General features: G+C 41.8%; 1 protein-coding gene across 1 annotated transcript in view; it reads right to left on the bottom strand.

The window, feature by feature from the left end:
* Positions 1-2,501: 2,501 nt before the first annotated feature.
* The window catches only part of alkbh5 (alkB homolog 5, RNA demethylase), a 45,371-nt gene continuing 28,263 nt past the window's right edge, over positions 2,502-19,609 (bottom strand). Inside the window, exons 2-4 of the mRNA XM_072481240.1 lie at positions 5,240-5,320; positions 4,207-4,362; positions 2,502-3,495 (exon numbers count right to left, since the gene is read on the bottom strand). Coding sequence (XP_072337341.1) covers positions 3,300-3,495; positions 4,207-4,362; positions 5,240-5,320 — 433 coding nt within the window. The 3' untranslated portion in view covers positions 2,502-3,299. The remainder of the gene's footprint in view (positions 3,496-4,206; positions 4,363-5,239; positions 5,321-19,609) is intronic.

Below are 19,609 nucleotides of genomic sequence, written 5' to 3' on the forward strand. Positions count from 1 at the left end.
CGTGGGCAGATGCCCTAGAGAGGGTGGACTCTTCCTCTTCTTGCACGAGGCTCAACCTCATACAGTTTAAGGTGCTGCACAGGGCACACATGACTGGGACAAGGGTGAGCTGGTTCTTTGGGGGTGAGGACAGGTGTGTTAGGTGCTCAGGGAGCCCAGCAAATCACACCGATATGTTCTGGGTATGCCCAACGCTGGAGGAATTTTGGAAGGGCGTAGCGAGGACGGTGTCGAGGGTGGTAGGATCCAGGGTCAAACCGGGCTGGGGGCTCGCAATATTTGGGGTGGCAGAGGAGCGGGGAGTGCAGGAGGCGAAAAGACGCCGGAATTCTGGCCTTTGCGTCCCTGGTAGCTCGACGAAGGATTCTCCTTCAGTGGAAAGATGCGAGGCCCCCCAAGCATGGAATCCTGGATCAGCGATATGGCAGGGTTCATTAAATTGGAGAGGGTGAAATTCGCCTTGAGAGGGTCGGTACAAGGGTTCTTTAGGCGGTGGCAACCGTTCTTAGACTTTCTGGCAGAACGACAGACATTGGTCAATGGCAGCAGCAGCTCGGGGTGGGGGGGGGGGGTTTACTTTATTTATACTGGAGGATCCGAGGGGGTGTATACACCTGTTGTGTTAAATCGGGGTGTTAATATTAATTTATTATTTATGTACGGGGGGGGGTTGCTTTTTTAGATTGTGTTTTGTACTTAACCCTGTTGGGTTCTTTTTTCTTTCTCATTTTGTTATTGATATTTTATGAAAACCTATAATAAAAATTATTTTTTAAAAAGAAAGAAAAGAATTAGAAGAAATTAGGGAAATCGAGCATTGTGGGGATAGTGCATAGGTAGAAAGTCTGTCATGATCATGTTGAATGGCAGAGAAGGCTTGAAGGATCAAATGGCCTATTTCTATTTTTAGGAACATATTCAAAAGTATTAAACAGAAAATAAATGAAATGGATAAATTTAATATGCTCTTGCAAAAAACAAAAGCAATTTTGTTTTGGTTAGGCTTTTTTTTTGGACATTAGAAATTTCAATTACTGAGCAAATGAGACACAGGATTAAGGTTTTCTGAAAAAAGTGGGAATTCAGTGGCCAGATTGTGCAATAAGATTGATGACCTCAGAAATAGTTTCCATTATAAACCTGGCATTGTAATGAGAAAAGCTGCCCACAAAATGTACAGCAGAAATAACAGGAAGTAATCCAGACGGGAATGCAGGCAGACAAGTTTTTTGTTACACAGCGATCCTTGCATTTGCAGGATCTGGATTATGATTCAGATGTTTAGTGACCAATTTCCTCAAGGGTTAGCTGTGGTTCAGATGGTAGCAGTTGCGAGAGAGCCACAGATTCCAGGTTCAAGTGCCACTCCAGCATTAGAGCTCAAAAATCAAGGCTGAGATTCCACTGCAGTGCTGAGGTTGTGTTGTACTGTTGAATGTGGTGTCTTTTGGATAAGATGTTAAATGGAGGTCCTGTCTGCCCTCTTTGGTGGTAAAAGATCACATGCACTGCTATTTGAAGAGCAGAGGAGTTCTTCCAGTGTCCTGATCAATATCTATCCCTCGATCAATATCACAACACAGTATCTATCACCTGATGTTTGTGGGATCTCACTCTGCAATATAAGTTGCAGTGTTTCTTACATTACAACAATAACTGTACTTCAAAAGTAATAAATTGGTTGTAAAGCGCCGAGGTGTCCGTTGGTCATGAAAAGCACTATTTCAAGTCACTAGGCAAGTGGCTCCTTATAACTGTGGAGTTAGACATTAGAATTTTGCAAAGTTCAGGTTTCAGGCGAATAATTGGCTTTCTGAAACAAATATTGTTTACATCTGCAACCGAGAGATGCATAGTGTGCAACTGATGCACAGCAGCTGCGCGCACATACACATTACTGCTGTAGGCCACTGGCTTAATCTATGCAATTAAAAACACACTAAGCGAAGTATACAAACAGAAGTATTTGGAATATATTAATGAATCAATGCAACTATACTCCCAGAAAGCAGCTAACATATAGAGAAAATATTTATTGTGAAGTTAAACAGTTTCCACCTCAATTCTTCCCCCTCTTCAAGGTGTTAAGGTACACTCAGCTAGCCAACTCACAAGTTTGTCAAGCTGACTTAAACCCATCCTGAACTAATGATCAACAGCAGACTATTTGGGGAGGGAGACATTATAGATGATCCCCATCCTGTCCTCAAACAGTTGCACAAATTTATTTCAAAACAAGCCAATAAATAGTATCAAACAGGAGCAAAATAATCCTCTACCTAAATTATTTCCCCAAGCAAGGGTGAGGACTGAACGGTTAGGAGGGGGAAATTAACTTTTATCTTTCTGGTCTGCATGTCCCAGTTGCATAATCAGAAGTTCTCTTAGTGGGTGAGCTACAATGTCAGTTTTATAATAGTTTTCACACTGTTCATTTTACACTTAATAAAACAAAAATATTCCAGAATTCAAAATATATTTAGACAAAAACTCAACACAGGTTAAAGTGATGCTCTTTGCATTTAATCAAATTTAGCTTTTGTACAAGAAATAAAGTAAGCATCCAGGTCAAAGGCCCCGTTGACAGTCAAACTCTCCTTTTGACAGTTGCCCAAATTAAAAGATTTTTTTTATTTTGTTTTTTACATAAAATACCTATTTTCATTTACATAACTTCTTAATCATTTGCGTACATTTTAAACTGCCTTTGTCAGAACTGTACAACTTTGTTACAAGCCAACATGTGAGTGTTTTTCCTTACCCTACATGGAAACAAAAATTCCTCAGTATGAGTTCCTCGGCAACAATATATCTAATGTAATTTTAGGAACTTTGCAACCCTAACAATGGAAGCGCTGAAGTTTGAAGAAGCATGCGATACCATGATACAGTGTCTGCTTCTCATTTCAACAAAAAAAAAGTAGCTTCTCATTTAAAATTTTTTTTAATTAATATATTTTTTAAACACTTTGCTTTCACACGCACACAGCAGTGCGAGTTATTTTTGGGTTTTAAATACATAAAACAAAGAGGGGAAAATAGGCTATACAACATTACCCAGTAACAAAGGTAGAATGAAACATGGAGGCCACCTGCCTGCAACATAACAGCAATCTTCTGCCGTTTTTTTATCCTCAAGAGTTCAATAAAATCCTTTTTGTTTTAAAGAGTGTTTTTTAAAAAACGTTTTCCTCTTTGAATTTGAAAGTTACTGTTGAGCTGTCCCATTCAGAACTGAGTAGTGCACTTTTGTCCATCAGCCTTCAAGTTAAAGTTCTCATTTTCTCTCCCCTTCCTAATCAGTGTCGTCGCATTTTAACTTTTCGGACTGGACTATCTACCCCTCCACCTTCATCAACCTCGTCATCTTCATCATCCACACATTCGTGCGTCTTTCGCCAGTAATTTTCTGCAGCACAGTCACTCCTCCTGCGGTGTTTTGGTAAAATCACAGATCGCCGATTCTCCTCTTTGTCCATTTCTAAAATTCTTGGCCTTTGAAAGAAAGCAAAGCTCAAGTCATGCCACACACCAATAACAAGTGTATTCGAATATTTAAAACATATATAACTGTGTTACTAGTTACATCACAGATTATTGACTTGGTGGTATCCTAGTCACCCATATGAATCTTGCCCAGTTGGAAATTCTTCATGCATGCTAAGTGGCAACAGTTTGTTATATTGTAGGGGTCTTGTATTCAAGTCTGATCCTCAACTCGGCCAACATTCTTACTCAGCCGCCAGTAATCTTTGCAGGAAAGTACATCAGCAAATGCAGCCGGCCAAACACCCCACATTCTAACTCAGCTGAGACTGGCTATCTTCACAGTGGGACTCGAGTGCACAAACTAGGCTGACACTTCATTGCGGTACTCGGGAAGCATTCTGCTTAAGAGATGCCACCTGTAAAATGTGAAGTTATACTGCGTCCCCCCTTCCTGTTATGCCTTAAACTGGGGTGCATAAAAGATGGCAAGGCATTTTTCCAAAAGGGAGCAAGATGTTCTCCAAATCTTGACCAACATTTATTCTTCAACCGATTCCAACAAAACAGATTAAATTACCATATATCTCACTGTTTGGGGAAATCTGCTATGCTCAACATATCACACAATGCATTCACACATCAGCTGCGCAGTGATGTGGAGGGGGCTTCCAGGTATAAGACTCCCAAATAATTCCCAGCATGTCACTTGTTTCCTACCTGTGTGCAGCATCTGGATCCGCCTTCCGGTGAGACCGTTTCTGTTTTAGTACTACTTGGTATCGGTCAGTATTGGACTGTCTGTTGGACATGTGAACTGGTAACACTGAGCTGGTTAATGATTTTGACTCTAAACGTGGTGCATCTGTCCTTGTTCTGTGGGAGAAAAATACAGAAACAACAGGACAAAATTTTACAAAACGGAGCAAACCTTAACATTGAACAACTGGTGTAGAACTTTGCACATTAAAACTACTGATGACTGTTGGATATATCTTATATATAGCTCTCATCCTACAGAAGCTTCGCAAGTGGACGGATTGGGAATAGTTGAAACAAAAAGGAAAATGACAAACAAAATATAAAATAATTGCAGAAAATTCTCAGCAAAGAGGAAGTTATTTTAGGTGTAGTGCTTTAAGCATCCCTTACTGTTACAACATTGGGGACCAGCCACTCAAGACTAGTGTCAAATGACAGGCAATTAACCCAAGGGTAGTGAGCAGAAACATAGGGACAGCATGCTCATGTGAGAGAGGACACAAACACAAAAATGTGGGTAAAGAACATCACTGATGCACGAACAAATAGGGAAAGGGTAACATGCCTGATACAAGTTCGAGAAAGTTGACAGCTAGGAGTCTTTGATGTGATTTGTAGCTATATGGAGAGCATAGATGACCTGCTGTTCTCTCTTCATACCAATAACCATTGGACTTGTTTTATCTCTACCCAGGAGTGAAAGACTGAGTAAACAGTTCCAGGATTTGAAACCGTAATCATAACTTCCAGTCCAATACTAAAAACTTATTGACAGAAAACCTTCGCTATTTGCTCACCCATCAGTGAAAAAGATCAACTTATTCAGCCTTCTCAGCTCATTCTTTTAGATATGCAGTTATATTTCTTTCTCTTTTCCATAACTGGGTTAGAATGAGATGGGATAGAACAGTTACCACCACAGGCAGCAAACAGAAGAGTACAATGGTGTGTTAAAAACTGCTGCATCAAAAAGAAAATGAGAAACTCTTACTTGCGTAGTATGATAACAGCCCTCCGCTCCCTGATATCTTGCGGTCGAATGCAGTGAGTGATTTCGTCTGCTGCGTAATCACTGTAAGGAAAGAACAGATCACGGGTCACTTGGAAAAATGCCAAACATCCATGTGCCATTGTTTCTGGTCACTAGATTGCTTTTATAATTCCTCTCCCTCCATCTCATATTCTGAATTTACATTGTGTATTTATCGTATGTTCTATGTTTTTCATGTATGGAACGATCTACCTGAACTGTACGCAGAATACTTTTCACTGTACCTCGATACACATGACAATAAATCTGAATCTGGTCACCAAAGTTGGCACATGTGTAACAGTGTGGATGAGGGTAACGTATCTAAATAATCATCGCGCTAACACCATGAGCATCAGCAAAGGTATTCTACGAGGGGAGATATCACAGCTGGGTATGATTTTGTCCATTCCCCTTGTCCACACATATGGGTTACTGAAATACGAGGTGCATGAACTCTGGTCGACAGACCAAGAACCCATGGGAAGCAATCAGAATCAGGGACTTGGTCGCACCCCAGTGAGGATAGAGACAGTTCTCTGCAGAAGAGAGTCTGAGCTCAGATGTTCGTGCTCCCAGGGTACGGGACATCTGCTCTGGGCTGGGGAGGAATTTACAGTTGGAGGGGGAAGGTTGAATGGTCATGGTCCTCGGAGATATCAACGACATAAGCAGAACTAGGAAACTGTTTCTCCTGAGGGAGTATGAGTAGTTAGGAGCCAAATCAAAAAGCATAACCTTAAAGCTAATCTCTGAAGTACACCTGAGCTATGAGGAAATTGGCGAAGGGTAAATAGGATTAGAGTTAAATATGTGGTTCTGGCTGCATGGTGGCACAGTGCACTGCCGCTTCATGGCACCGAGGACTCGGGTTCGATCCCGGCCCACTGTCCGTGTGGAATTTGCACATTCTCCCCGGGTCTGCGTGGGTCTCACTCCCACAACCCAAAAAAGGTTTTCAGGGTAGGTGGATTGGCCACACTAAATTGCCCATTAATTGGGGAAAAAATGGAGTGCTCCAAATTAGAATTTAAAAAAAAAATCTGGCTCAAAGATGATGTGGGAGCACCGTGTACTCGGGAAAGAGGGAGCTGTATCATTGAGATGGTCTTCTCTTGAACCATGATGGGCCAACATTCTGGTAAGTCATTCAACTAGTGGTAGACAGGGCTTCAAACTAAATAGTGGGGGCAAGGGATCATTAAATATATCGGCATCCCATCATTATCACTGGGTTAAAATTCATGAACTCCCTCCCCCCAACAGCACTGTGGGTGCACTGCAATGGCCAAAGGTAGCTCAACACCACCTTCTCAAGGGCAATTAGGGATGGGCAATGCATGCAGGCCTAGCCAGTGAAGTCCACGTCATTTGAATACATTTTTAAAAGTGCGGCAGGAAGGGACAAAGTGCAAAATTGAATTTAATTCATTCATGGATGCAGGCATCGCTGGGTGGGCCAGCATTTAATGCTCATTTAATTGCCCTTGAACTGAGGGTATTTAAGAGTCAACCACATTGCTGTGGACCTGGAGTCATGTGTAGGCCAGAACAGTTAAGGATGGGAGATTTTCTTTCCTAAAGGACAAAAAACAATCAACTATGATTTCATGGCCTTGGTTACACTTTTATTCCCAATTTTTATTGAATCTGCCATGGTGGGATTACAACTCGGGTCCCTGGATTACTAGTCCAGTAACAATATCACTACACTAGCGCCTTCCTACACCAGCAGAAAAGACTAGAGGTTACAAAATTAGCAAAAAGGTAGAACTAAAGGCTCTGCATCTGAATGCATGTTGCATTTCTATTTTTTTTTTGCAATTACTTTATCAGAGTTACAAAGCCAGAGCTCAGAGTACAGTGACAACCCCCTAATCCAGTTCCTTGCCTGCTCCAAAAACCAATTCAAATTGAATCCAATTCATGGTCCTCACAAGACATACCAGATTCAGGCATTACGCCTGACCTCACGCTCATCTTAGCCAAAAGGCTGAGAAGCGATGCATGTTGCATTTCGAACAAAACAGATGAATTGACAGTGCTAATTGAAATAAGTATGCATGATACTGGATATTCAAGGATATTAACATTTAGGAAGAACAAGAAGCTAGGTAGTTATGTCAATTAAGAATGACACTGATACAATAGAGCGATTACCTCAGTTCTGGAGATCAAGAAGTAGAATCACGTGTAAAGATGAAAAATACTAAAGGCAGGAAGTCACTTGTGGGAGTGTTTGATCGGCCAGTAACCACACTGTAGGACAGGGTGTACAGAAAGAAATAATGAGGGGTGGTGTGAAAAGTACAGTGATTTTAATGTAGATATAGATTGGATAAATCAGATTGGCAAATATAGCCTGGATGATGAGTTACAGTGGTTTGGGGATAGTTTCTTAGAACAGAACATTCTAGAGCACATTCAGAGTGCAACTAGATCTGTGAATGTGTAATGAGACAGGGTTAATTAATGACCTCATCGTGAAAACACTCCTAGGTAGTGGTCATAATTTGATTGAATTTCACATTCAGTTTTGAGGGAGAGAACTGTGGATCCAAGACTAGCGTTTTAAACTTAAATGAAGGCAATTTATGAGAGAGCATGAAGACAGAGCTGGCTAAAGTGAACTGGAAAATTAGGTTAAGGGATAGATCAGTACAGATGCAGTGGCAGACGTTTAAGGAGACATTTCAGAATACTCAGGAAAAATCCATTCTAGTGAGAAAGAAAAATTAAGCGAGGGATGCACCATCTGTGGTTAATTAAGGAAGTTAAGATAGTATCAAATTGAAAGAAACGTATAATTCCACACAGATGAGTGGCAGGTTAAGAAGATTGAACAGAATATAAAGAACAGCAAATAATGACTATAAAAGATCAATAAGGAGGCAGAAATTAGAGGATGAGAGAAAGCTAGCTAGAAATACAAAAACTATTTCTACAGGTATTTTAAAAGGAAGAGAGTAAAGTGTTAGCCCTGTACAGAGTGAGTCTGGGGAATTATTGGAAAATATGGAAATGGCAGATGAACGGAATAGACATTTTACATCTATTTTCACTGTAGTGTAGAGGACAAATAACATCCAGAAATAACAAGTGAATCAGGAGATGAAAGGGAGGGGGTGAGGGTGGGGGAAAGAAGAGGAACAATTATAATCAGCAGGGATGAGGTACTGAGAAAACTTCTAGATTCTGGAAAGTCCCACAAGATTGAAAAATACAAATGTGACTCTTCTATTCGAGAAAGGAGGAAGAATTTTAAAAATGCAGAAAAGCATAGATCAGTTAACCCAATATCTGTCATATGGAAAGGACAGAATAATTCAGGAGCTTATATCAGGGCACTTTGAAAACCTTAATGCAAATAGGAGAACAACATGGTTTTGTGAAAGAGAAATCATGTTTGATTAATTTATTGGAGCTATTTTGAGGAAATAATAAAGGGGAACGTGTGGATGTGCTGCACTTAAGATTGCCTGAAGGTATCTGACAAGGTTTCACATCAAAGGTTACTGCGCAAACATATGAGCTCATGATATAGGGGGTAACATATTAACAAAGATAGAGGACAAGTTAGCCAACAGGAAACCAAAAGTAGTGATAAATAGATCATTTTTGGGTCAGCAAGATGTGATGAGTGGGCTGTCACAGATCAGTGCTGGGGCCTCATCTATTTATAACAACGATTTGGATGAAGGGAACAAACGCATGGTTGCTAAGTTTGCAAATGACAGAGATAGGTAGGAAACGAAGTAGTGAAGAGGATATAAAAGAGTCTGCAAAAGAACACATAGGTTAAGGGAATGGGCAAAAATGTGGCAGCCGGAGTATAATGTGGGAAAATGTTAACTTATCCACTTTGGCAGGAAGAATTGAAGTGCAGCATATCACTTAAATTGTGAGTGATTGCAGAATTGAGGTACGAGGGATCTGGATGTCCTGATACACTTTTTTCCATTCATTCATTCTTGGGTTGTGGGCTAGGACAGCATTTATTTATTGCCCATCCCTAATTGTCCCCGAGACAGTGGTGGTGAGCTGTCTTCTTAAACTACTGCAGTCCATGTGGTGTAGGTACAACTACAGTGCTAGTAGGGAGTGAGTTCCAGAAATCTGACCTAGCGTCAGTGAAGGAATGACAATGCATTTTTAAGTCAGAATGATGGGTGCCTTGGGAGGGAACTTCTAGGTGATGGTGCTCTCATGTGTCTGTTGCCCTTGTCCTTCTAGCTGGTAGAGGTTATGCAAGGTGATATCAAAGAAGGCTTGTTGAGTTCCTGTTTTGCATCTTTTAGAAGGTACACACTGCTGCCACTGTGCATTGGTGGTGGGTGAATATTTGTGGATGGGGTGCCAATTAAGCAAGCTGCCCTGGGTAGCATCAAGTTTTGACTTTCATTGTACTGTGTGTCATTGGTACTGCACTCATCTAGGCAAGGGGAAAGAATCCATCACACTCCTCCTGACTTGCGCCTTGGTTGACGTTGGACAGACTTTAAGGAGGCAAGAGATGAGTTCCTTGCTGTAGGGTTCCCAGCCTCTGACCTGCTCTTGCAGTCATGGTATTTATAGGACTTCTCCAGTTGAGTTTCTGGCCAAAGGTAACCGCCAGGATGCTGATAGTGGAGGATTCAGCTATGGTAATACCATTAAATGTCAAGGTGCAATGGTTAGGAGGGGTTTTAAATAAAGAGCAGAGCTGTGATTCAGAGCGGATATTTAGAAAGAGCAGGAGCGAAGAGTTTAAAAAGAGCAGGAGCTGAGAGGGACACCTCTGGACAGCGGACTGAGTTTGAAAAACAATCCAGGACTGATGCCACAGGAAAACAGTAAGTTCATTGACTATTAAGTGATTGCTAATTTGCATTACCTATTTTAAGTAGTTTTCAGATTAAAGGTACAAAGATTAGAAAGACTAAAAACCAGCTGGAAATTTAAAAAAAACTAGTAAAAAATTAAATAAAAGAGACAGGCAGCACGGTGGCGCAATGGTTAGCACTGCAGCCTCATGGCGCCAAGGATCTGGGTTTGATCCTGGTCTCGGGTCACTGGCTGTGTGGAGTTTCACATTCTCCCCATGTCTGCGTGGGTCTCACCCCCACAGCCCAAAGATGTGCAGGGTAGGTGGACTGGCCACGCTAAATTTCCCCTTAATTGGAAAGGAATTGGGCACTTTGAATTAAATAAATAAAATAGAGATGCAGGGTCAGGTGATGTGAAATGAAAAATGAAACGAAAATCGCTTAGTCACAAGTAGGCTTCAAATGAAGTCACTGTGAAAAGCCCCTAGTCGCCTCATTCTGGCGCCTGTTCAGGGAGGCTGGTACGGAAATTGAATTGTGCTGCTGGACTGCCTTGATCTGCTTTCAAAGCCAGCGATTTAGCCCTGTGCTAAACCAGCCCCTCAAGTGTTGTACTGGCATGATGTGGGAGCTGGTGGACCCCATTGCGGTTCCTCATGAACATATCCGTAGCAAGTGTTTGCCGCTTGAGGAACTGGAGCTCAGATTTGACGAGCCAGAGTCGTCGGAGCTTCGGATGCTGGGACACATTAAGAAAGAAGAGTTACTTGGAAGCTGTGTTTCAAGAGAGTCACACCCCTTGAGATTAACTGCCTTGAATTCAGCCTGTGGTGAGGAACAGGAGGTTGTGACTATGAGTGAGGTAGGTAGAGGTTCCAGGAAGTAGGGCTGCAGGAGCCTCAGCCCTTGTCCAACAGATTTGGATACATGGCTCAAAGGTTGTTGTGGGAGAAATGGGATTGAATTCCTGAGACCAGTACTGGGGAAGGAGGGAGCTGTTCTGATGGGAAGGTCTTCACCTGAATCATGCTGGGACCGGAGTCCAGGCGAATCGCATAACTAGGGTTGTTGTATAGAAAATCAAAGTTAAAGGAGAAGGAAGGAGTGCAGGTTAATGAGGAGGTGGACTGTTACCAGAAAATAAAAAGGGACAGAATACAGCAAGGAGGGCAGCACGGTGGTGCAGTGGATAGCACTGGGACTACGGCGCTGAGGACCCGGGTTCGAATCCCGGTCCTGGGTGACTGTCCGTGAGGAGTTTGCACATTCTCCCCGTGTCTGCGTGGGCTTCACCCCCACAACCCGAAAGATGTTCAGGTTAGGTGGATTGGCCATGCTAAATTGCCCCTTAATTGGAAAAAAATTAATAATTGGGTACTCTAAATTTTTTTTTTTTTTATAAAAAGAACACAGCAAGGAATCAGACAAAAGTAGAGAAATTTGATAACAAAAGAAACTTAAAAGCGTTGTGCTTGAATGCACAAAGCATTCAGACCAAAATTAATGAGTTAACAGCACAAATAGAAAGAAGCGGGTAGGATTTGGTGGTGATTACGGAGACATTATTACAAGGAGACCAAGTCAAAGAATTGAATATCAAAGGGTACTCCGTATTTTGGAATGATAGACAGAAAGATAAAGGAGGCAGTGCAGCTTTGATGGTAAAGGAAGTGATCAGTGCCGAGTGAGAAATTATATAGGCACTGGGGATCAAGATGTGAAGTCAGTCTGGGTAGAAATAAGAAATAACACAGGAAAGAAGTCCCTGGTGGGAATAATCTATAGACCCCAAACAGTAATTGCACAGTAATTATAGGAAATATAGGAGGCCGTAAAGAAAAATATGACAATAATCATCGGTGATTTTAATATGCATATAGACTAGGTTAATCAAATTGGCAAGGATAGTCTTGAGGGAGAGTTCATTGAATGTGTTGGAGATTGTTTCTTGGAGCAATATATTGTGGAACTAATGAGGGAGCAGGCTATTTTGGATTTGGCATTATGCAATGAGGAGGGATTAATTAATGACCTCATAGTTAAGGATCTTCATAGTATGGTAGAATTTCAAATTAGGTTTGAGGGTGAAAAACTATGTTCTGGAGTTAAACAAAGGTAATTACGCTGGCATGAGTACAGATTTGACCCTAGTGAATTGGGCAAGGAGATTAAAAGGTCAGACAGTTGATGAGTAATGGCAGTTGTTTAAGGAGACTTAAATTTCTTTCAACTAAAATATATTCCAGACAAGAAGATTATAAGGGTGGGGAAGAGAAGAGAGAGGAGGAAAGAGAACATCCACGGCTGCGCAAGGAAGTTAAAGATCACAAAGGCAAAAAGGAAAGCATACCATATTGCAAAGACCAGCGGCATGCTGGAAGATTGGGAAACTTTTAAAGATCAACAAAGGGTTGCCAAAGAAGTGATAAAAAGAGCAATGGTAAATTAGGAAAGAAGCTAGCACAAAATATAAAAACTAATAGAAAAAGCTTCTATGTACAAAAAAGAAAAGAGAGTAGCTAAAGTGAGTGTCCGTCTCTTGGCAGATAAGACTGGGGGGGATTAATAATGGGGAACACAAATAGCGGAGGCGTTAAATTGATGTTTTGCCTCACCTTTCACGGTGGAGGACACTGTTACCACCCCAATAGTAACAGATAATAGAAAGGGAGGAACAGAAAAATCATCATTGATAGGGAAAAAGCATTATATTATTCCAAACTTCCCTGGATGCAGAAAAGGTTCCAGTGGATTGGAAAAATGCTAATGTAATGGCTGTATTCAAAAACAGAGAGAGGCAGAAAGCAGGAAATTATAGACCAGTTAGTCTAACACCTGTCATTCGGAAATTGTTAGAATCTATTATTAAGGCAGTAATAACAGGACATGTAGAAAGTCAAAACGTAATCGATCAGAGTATGTTTTATGAAGGGTAAATAGCGTTTGACTAATTTGCTAGAGTTCTTCGAAGATATAACAAAACCAAGTGGATAATGGACATCCACTTCCAAAAGACATTTGATAAGGTGTAGTACATAAGGTTAATACACAAGGCAAGGTCACATGGGATAAAGGGTAATTTATTAGCTTCGGTAGAAGACTAGCTAGCTGTCAGAAAGCAGAGAGTCGGGATAAATGGGTCCTTTTTCTGGTTGGCAAGAAGTAAATAGTGGGGTGCCACAGGGTTCGGTCCACAGGACCCAAGTATTTACAATCGATATTAATGACTTGGACGTAGGGATAGAAGGTACCATAGCCAAATTGCAGATTACACTAAAATAGTAGGGATGGTGAGTTACAATGAGGAAAAAAGAAATTTACAAATGGATATAGATATTAGGAGCGTGGGCCAAAATTTGGCAGATAGAGTTTAAAGTGGATAAGTGTGAGGTTATCCATTTTGGTTGGAAAAATGGAAAGGTAACTTAACTAAATGGAGAGAAACTTCAGAGTGCTTCAGTGCAGAGGGATCTGGGTATCCTCTGGCATATATCGCAGAAAACTAGTATGCAGGTACAGCAGGTTATAAGGAAGGCAAATGGAATTTTGGCATTAGCTAAAGGGATAGAGTATAAAAATAGGGATGTGTTGCTGCAACTAAAGGCGGCATTGGTGAGTGGTGAGACCTCATCTCGAATACAGTGTACGATTTTGGTCCCCTTATTTAAGGGGGGGGATGTGGTTGCATTCGAGGCAGCCCAAAGGAAGTTCACGAGATGGATTCCAGGAGATATGGGGTTTGTCTTATGAAGAGAGAGTGAGCAGTTTAGGTCTTAACTCTTTGGGGTTTAGAAGAATGAGAGGAGATCTAATTGAAGAATATATGATAAAAGGTATTGACAAAGTAGGCATAGAGAGGATGCTTCTTCTTGTGGGACAATCTAGAATGAGAAGTCAGTTTTAAGATAGGGGGTAGCAGATTTAAAATCAGAGAAGAGAAATTACTTCTCCCAAAGGATTGTAAATCTGTGGATTTCACTACTCGAGTGCAGTGCATGTCAGGGCTTTGGGAGTAAATTTGATGAGATAATGGGTTGAAGGGTTATGGAGAATGGGCAGAAAAGTAGAGTAGAGGCTGAGAGGAGATCAGCCATGATCGTACTCAATGGCAGAACGGATTTGAGAGCTGAATTGCCCACTCCTGCTCCTAGTTCTTATGTTCTAGATTCTCTCTTGTTGGAGAAGGTCATTGCCTGGTTCTTATGTGGCACAAATGTTACTTGCCTCTTGTCAGCCAGAGCCAGGTCTTGTTGCATTTGGATATGGAACACTTCAGTGTCTGAGTCACAATGAATGGTGCTGAACATTGTGCAGTCTTCAGCAAACATTCCCACTTCTGATCTTAAGATGGAAGGAAGATCATTGAATGAACAGCGGAAGATGGTTCGGCCTTGGAAGTCTTGCACATGTCCTGGAAGGGAGATGATATGATTGACCTTCAACAAGCACAACCATCTTCCTTTGTGCTAAGTATGACTCCAACCAACCGAGCAAGGTCCAGTTTGGGGTGTTGTACCTGGCCAAACTTTGGGCGACTTTCAAAGGCAGGGAACATTACTTTAAAATGCCAGAGGAAGCAGACAACTTTGTCAAGGAGCATGGGTTGGTGGTGGGCTATTTTGGGAATTTATTCTGTTTCATGGCTTATGTAGATACAAGTTTATTTAGCTGGATTTTCTCTTTTGCACATGGGGTCGATGGGGGGGGGGGGGATGTTTCTGAGTTTTTGTAGGAACTTTCCGGTCTCCTTTTAAATAAAGAATAAATAAATTGAGTACACCCAATTATTTTTTTCAATTAAGGGACAATTTAGTGTGGCCAATCCACCTAACCTGCACATCTTTGGGTTGGGGTGAAACCCACGCAGACATAGGGAGAATGTGCAAACTCCACACGGACAGTGACCCCGGGCCTTAGTGGCAGAGGCAGCAGTGCTAACCACTGTGCTACCATGCGGCCCGTCTCCTTTTTTTGTTATGGAGTAACATGTATGTAATATTTGTAAACGATCGGTTGCCTTTTGCGCATGTTGGTTTTGCATTACTCTGGGTGGGATGGCACAAAGCTTTGGGTTAAGTCCTCCTGCTGGAACGTGGCGGGGGTGCATTTTGAAAGAATAAAGCATGAAAGCAGAATGGGAGGGGTGTAGTTTGGGTAGAGTCCTGTGTGTTGATCTGCAGGTGGGAATCGCAATGCTAGCAGGGTATGCTGGTAAACGGAAGCAGCGTGCGAGAGGGGGCTGCGGCAGATAGCCAAGGTGGGGGAGGGAGGTGGGGATCAGAATGGATGCAGGTAGAGGAGGCCTCATGTGCTTAAGGGCCCTGGTGACAGCCCGACTTCTGCTTTCCCCGGGTAGGTACCCGTTGTGTTATTTCACAGAATATTGAATCAGTTGAGCCTGCACATTGGTAACATTACACTCTGCCACTTGATCCAGGTCTTTAATATATATTTTAAATAGCACTAAGTGTAGCTGCAGTTGTAATATAAGGAAACACTGAGCACTAAACAATTCCTATTGCTTGTTTTCCATGCCACAACGTGTCTGTGATACCTAGACTTGTAGCGCAGGTCGAATCAGCTGAGAGTTTAATTGGTAGAAACAACATTACAGAAGTGAGGTGCAAAGAGATAGCTGGCCATCACTGCGACAGACTGGTAACTTATCTAACTTGTAGTTCCCCTCCTAACAATGGGTGCTGTTGATAAAATTAGACCTTTTAAACATTAGCCAGAGGATATTAATCGTTGCAGTATGCCAATGATGAGTTTGTGAGTTTATGCACACAGAGGTGGCTTCCAGATACCACCTGCTCACCTCAAACCGTCCAGTGGATCATGTATACCCACCCCACTTACTGTTCCTCCAATTGGGATACCAATTTGAGGCTGCTGTATTTTAGTTTGGTATGGAGACGGACTATCGTGACATCACACTGCAAGGGATTGTTCCTTTCACCAGTACATTTGTGTGACGCTTTACTTAGCACATTGGTCCACATAGCTCGAGCATTGATGTCATATTAGAGAGTAAATGAGCCCTATCTACCACATTGCCAGATTTTGAGGGACTGTCACAACATGCATGGCCGTGTCTCTGTTCAGGCTCAGTGCTTTTTGGATGATTGCATGATGGTGAAGGTTACCATCCAAAGGCACCCACCCCCTGCTCAACAACTCTGGGGTAACACCATGTCTGAGGAGTTAAAAGGTTTGGGAACCACTGTTGTACAATGAAATTAAACTCTGATATCACATTTGTTAATATCCTTCAGCTAATTTTTAAAGCTTAATTTTATCAACAGCACCCATCGTTCAGGAGAACCATTAGTTAGATAAGTTAGCAATCTGTTGCAGTAATGGCCAGCTATCTCTTGGCACCTCACTCCCTTCCAGCGAGCAGCAAGCAGTGGGAAATAACTGGGTGCATGCATCTTGGGGCTGGCTCCAAGACAGAGTTTCTGATCTACAGCCGCTATTAGTCTTGGAATGGGAGGTCACGACCTATAATTTGGGAACCCATTGTACAAGTTTACAGTGCCCTTTGGTGCCAACTAAGCAGCACTAGTGTAAATTGGTCAACTTAAAACTGCAATCACACTTTAAAATACTGCAGCAATACATTGCCACATCTAATTGGAATGCCTGATTTTACAATGAAAAAACAAAGATACCAACCACAAAAGAAAGAACCAGCTCAAAGTCTTTGATAGACCTCAAATGAGCATTTAAGTAAACCTCTTAAAATGTCAAGCAGTATGATGCAAAACAGTAAATATTTCCATTAAACATTTTTGAATCCCTCATGCTCAAAGTTGAGTTGTGGTGTTAGTGCTAGAGAATGATATTGCCTCCAAGTACTGGGGTTCAAGCACCACTCTGGGACCTGAGGACTCTGACGAGGGGAGCACTGCACTGGCAGAAGTGCAGTCTTTCAGAAGAGACATTAAACAGAGGCCCATCTGCCTGATTAGGTAAGTATTAAAAGTTCTGTAATGCTTTCCAAAAAAAAAACCCAGAATATTGTTCAAATGGCCTGGTCAAATCTTCCTCAGCCATCATCACCAAAACAGATAACTGGTCATTTATCTCACTGCTGTTGTGGGACCTTATTTTCATCCTTGTCTAGTTAGTAATAGCAATATACATTGTTGGGGAAAAATGAATTTTGGCTGTGAAGTGCATCAGGGCAGGAGGACACGAAACACAGCATAAATGTGCAATTTTTTTTCCTTCTGCATCAAGCAGTCCCAGATTAAGTAGAACATTGTTATTCAATATGTTAATCACTGGTCACATGTGCCTAATTGGGAATGCAGATGTGGACATATGTAATTTTGATTAATGGATTAAAAAATGAGCAAAAATACCATTAATGGGTATGAGATTGCAGGGCGACAAGGTGGCAGTGGTTAGCACTGTTGCTTCACAGTGCTGAGGGCCCAAGTTTGATCCTAGCTGATGCAGAAATCTCAGCATTTACTTTTCTTTATTAATTTTTTAAAAAATATTTTAATTAAGGTGCAATTTAGGATGGCCAATCCACCTATTCATATATTCGGGTTGTGGGAGTGAGACCCACAAAGACACGGGGAGAATGTGCAAGGTTTGGGCGGAATGGTGGTGCAGTGGTTAGCACTGCTGCCTCACGGCGCCAAGGACTGGGTTCGATCCCGGCCCATGTTGAGTTTGTACATTGGGTCCTCAGCACAGTGAGGCAGCAGTGCTAACCACTGCGCCGCCCCAACATCATTTACAAGTAATCTAGCGAACCTTTTGGTGAATTGGTCAGTAAAATGGCAATAACAACTTGTATTTATAATACGATGAAGCAACCCAAGGCACTTTTGCAGGAGCACCAAACTGAAACTGACACCAAGCTGCATGCTGTGATATTAGGCAGCTGACCAAAACTAGTGAAAAGATAGATTTCAAGAGTGTCTTAAAGGGGGAAAGAAAAGTTGAGGTTGAGATGTTTAGAAGGGAATGGTGGAACTTAATGCCTTGCCAGCTGAATGCATGGTAGCCGATGATGGCGCAAGTAAAATCAGGGATACTAAAGAGACCAGAAATGGAGGAGCATGGATACAGTATCTGAATGTCATAGGGCTAGAGGAGATTACAGAGATAGGGAGTGATGAGGTCAGAGGGATTTGGAAATAAGGATACAAACTGTAAAATCCAAGCAGTGCTGAACTGGGAACCAATATAGGCTAGCAAGCTCAAGGTGATGAGCAAACCGGACTTGGTGCAAGTTAGGAAATGGGTAGAGTTTGAATTATGGCAAGTTTGCAGAGAGTCGAATGTGGGAGGAATGCATGCTGCATATTGGAAGAGTCAAATCCAGAGAAAAAGATGTGTGCGTCAGGATTCCATCAGTAGTTGAGACAGGACAGAAATGGACGCTGTTTCGGAGATGGAAATAAGTTGCCTTTACGATGGCACAGATCTGTGGTCAGTAGGTCCTCTTCAAGGTAAAATAGGAACCAATCTCGATGGGCCGAATAGCCTCCTTCTGCACTGTAGGGATTCGATGAAGCTTGCGAACAATCTGGTTCAGCTTCAGGTAATTGCCAGCAAGAGGGATGTACTAGATGGCAAGGAAACAGCGTTTATGGCAGGGAAGACAGACACCAGATTTGTCTTCTCAATATTTAGTTGGTGGAAATTTCTGCTCATCCAATATGGAATGTCAGACAAGCAATTTGATAATTGAAACTCAGTGAAGCAGTCTAGAGCAGCAGAGGGAAGATACATCTGGGCATCGTCAACAGATGTGGAAACGTTCATGTATCTTGTCTATTTTGTTGTTGTATCTATACCAAAAATAACTCAATAAAATGTTTATTAAAAACAAACAAACGTGGAAACAAACATTTTGTTTTCATAAAACGTCACCAAGAGACAGCTTGGATAAGAAATAGGAGGGGGCCAAGGATAGATGGTTGGGGGGCACCAGAGGCAATGATGCAGGGGACAGGAGTAAAAGCCATTGCATGGAAATGTTCTGTCTATGACTCATTTGATAGGAATGAAACTAGGTAAGTGCAGTCTCAGCCAGCTGGATGACAGTGGAGAGACATTGGAGATGGATAGGTGAGGTTAACTTTATCAAAGGCGACAGACAAGAAGGAAAGTTTACCAGCATCACAGTTATAGCAAGGTCACAAATTACATATTGTTCTGAAGAGCTGTTTTGATACTGAGGATTTCAAACATGGGAGTTCTGGAAAGAAGGGCATGGCTCCAGAATGCAAAAGCATATTCAAAAAACTTGAATGAAAAGGGAGGATGGTGTTTGCTGGTGGTCTGCAAGGAAGGAGGGGTCAAGGGATGACTTTTTTGAGGGAGTGATGACATCAAGAAAACAAAAGTGTTTAAGATATTTTTTCATGTTTTATCCTATTGCTTACTGCTTATTTACTGTTAAAATGGTGCCACAGAGGTGAAAACTCAATGTGTTACCACCAGGGAAACAATATATGGAGAGATCAGCTCAACCAATGAAAGAATAATAGACTACCAA

The sequence above is a fragment of the Scyliorhinus torazame genome, chromosome 17 (assembly GCF_047496885.1).
Source record: "Scyliorhinus torazame isolate Kashiwa2021f chromosome 17, sScyTor2.1, whole genome shotgun sequence".
NCBI classification, from domain to species: Eukaryota; Metazoa; Chordata; class Chondrichthyes; order Carcharhiniformes; family Scyliorhinidae; genus Scyliorhinus; species Scyliorhinus torazame.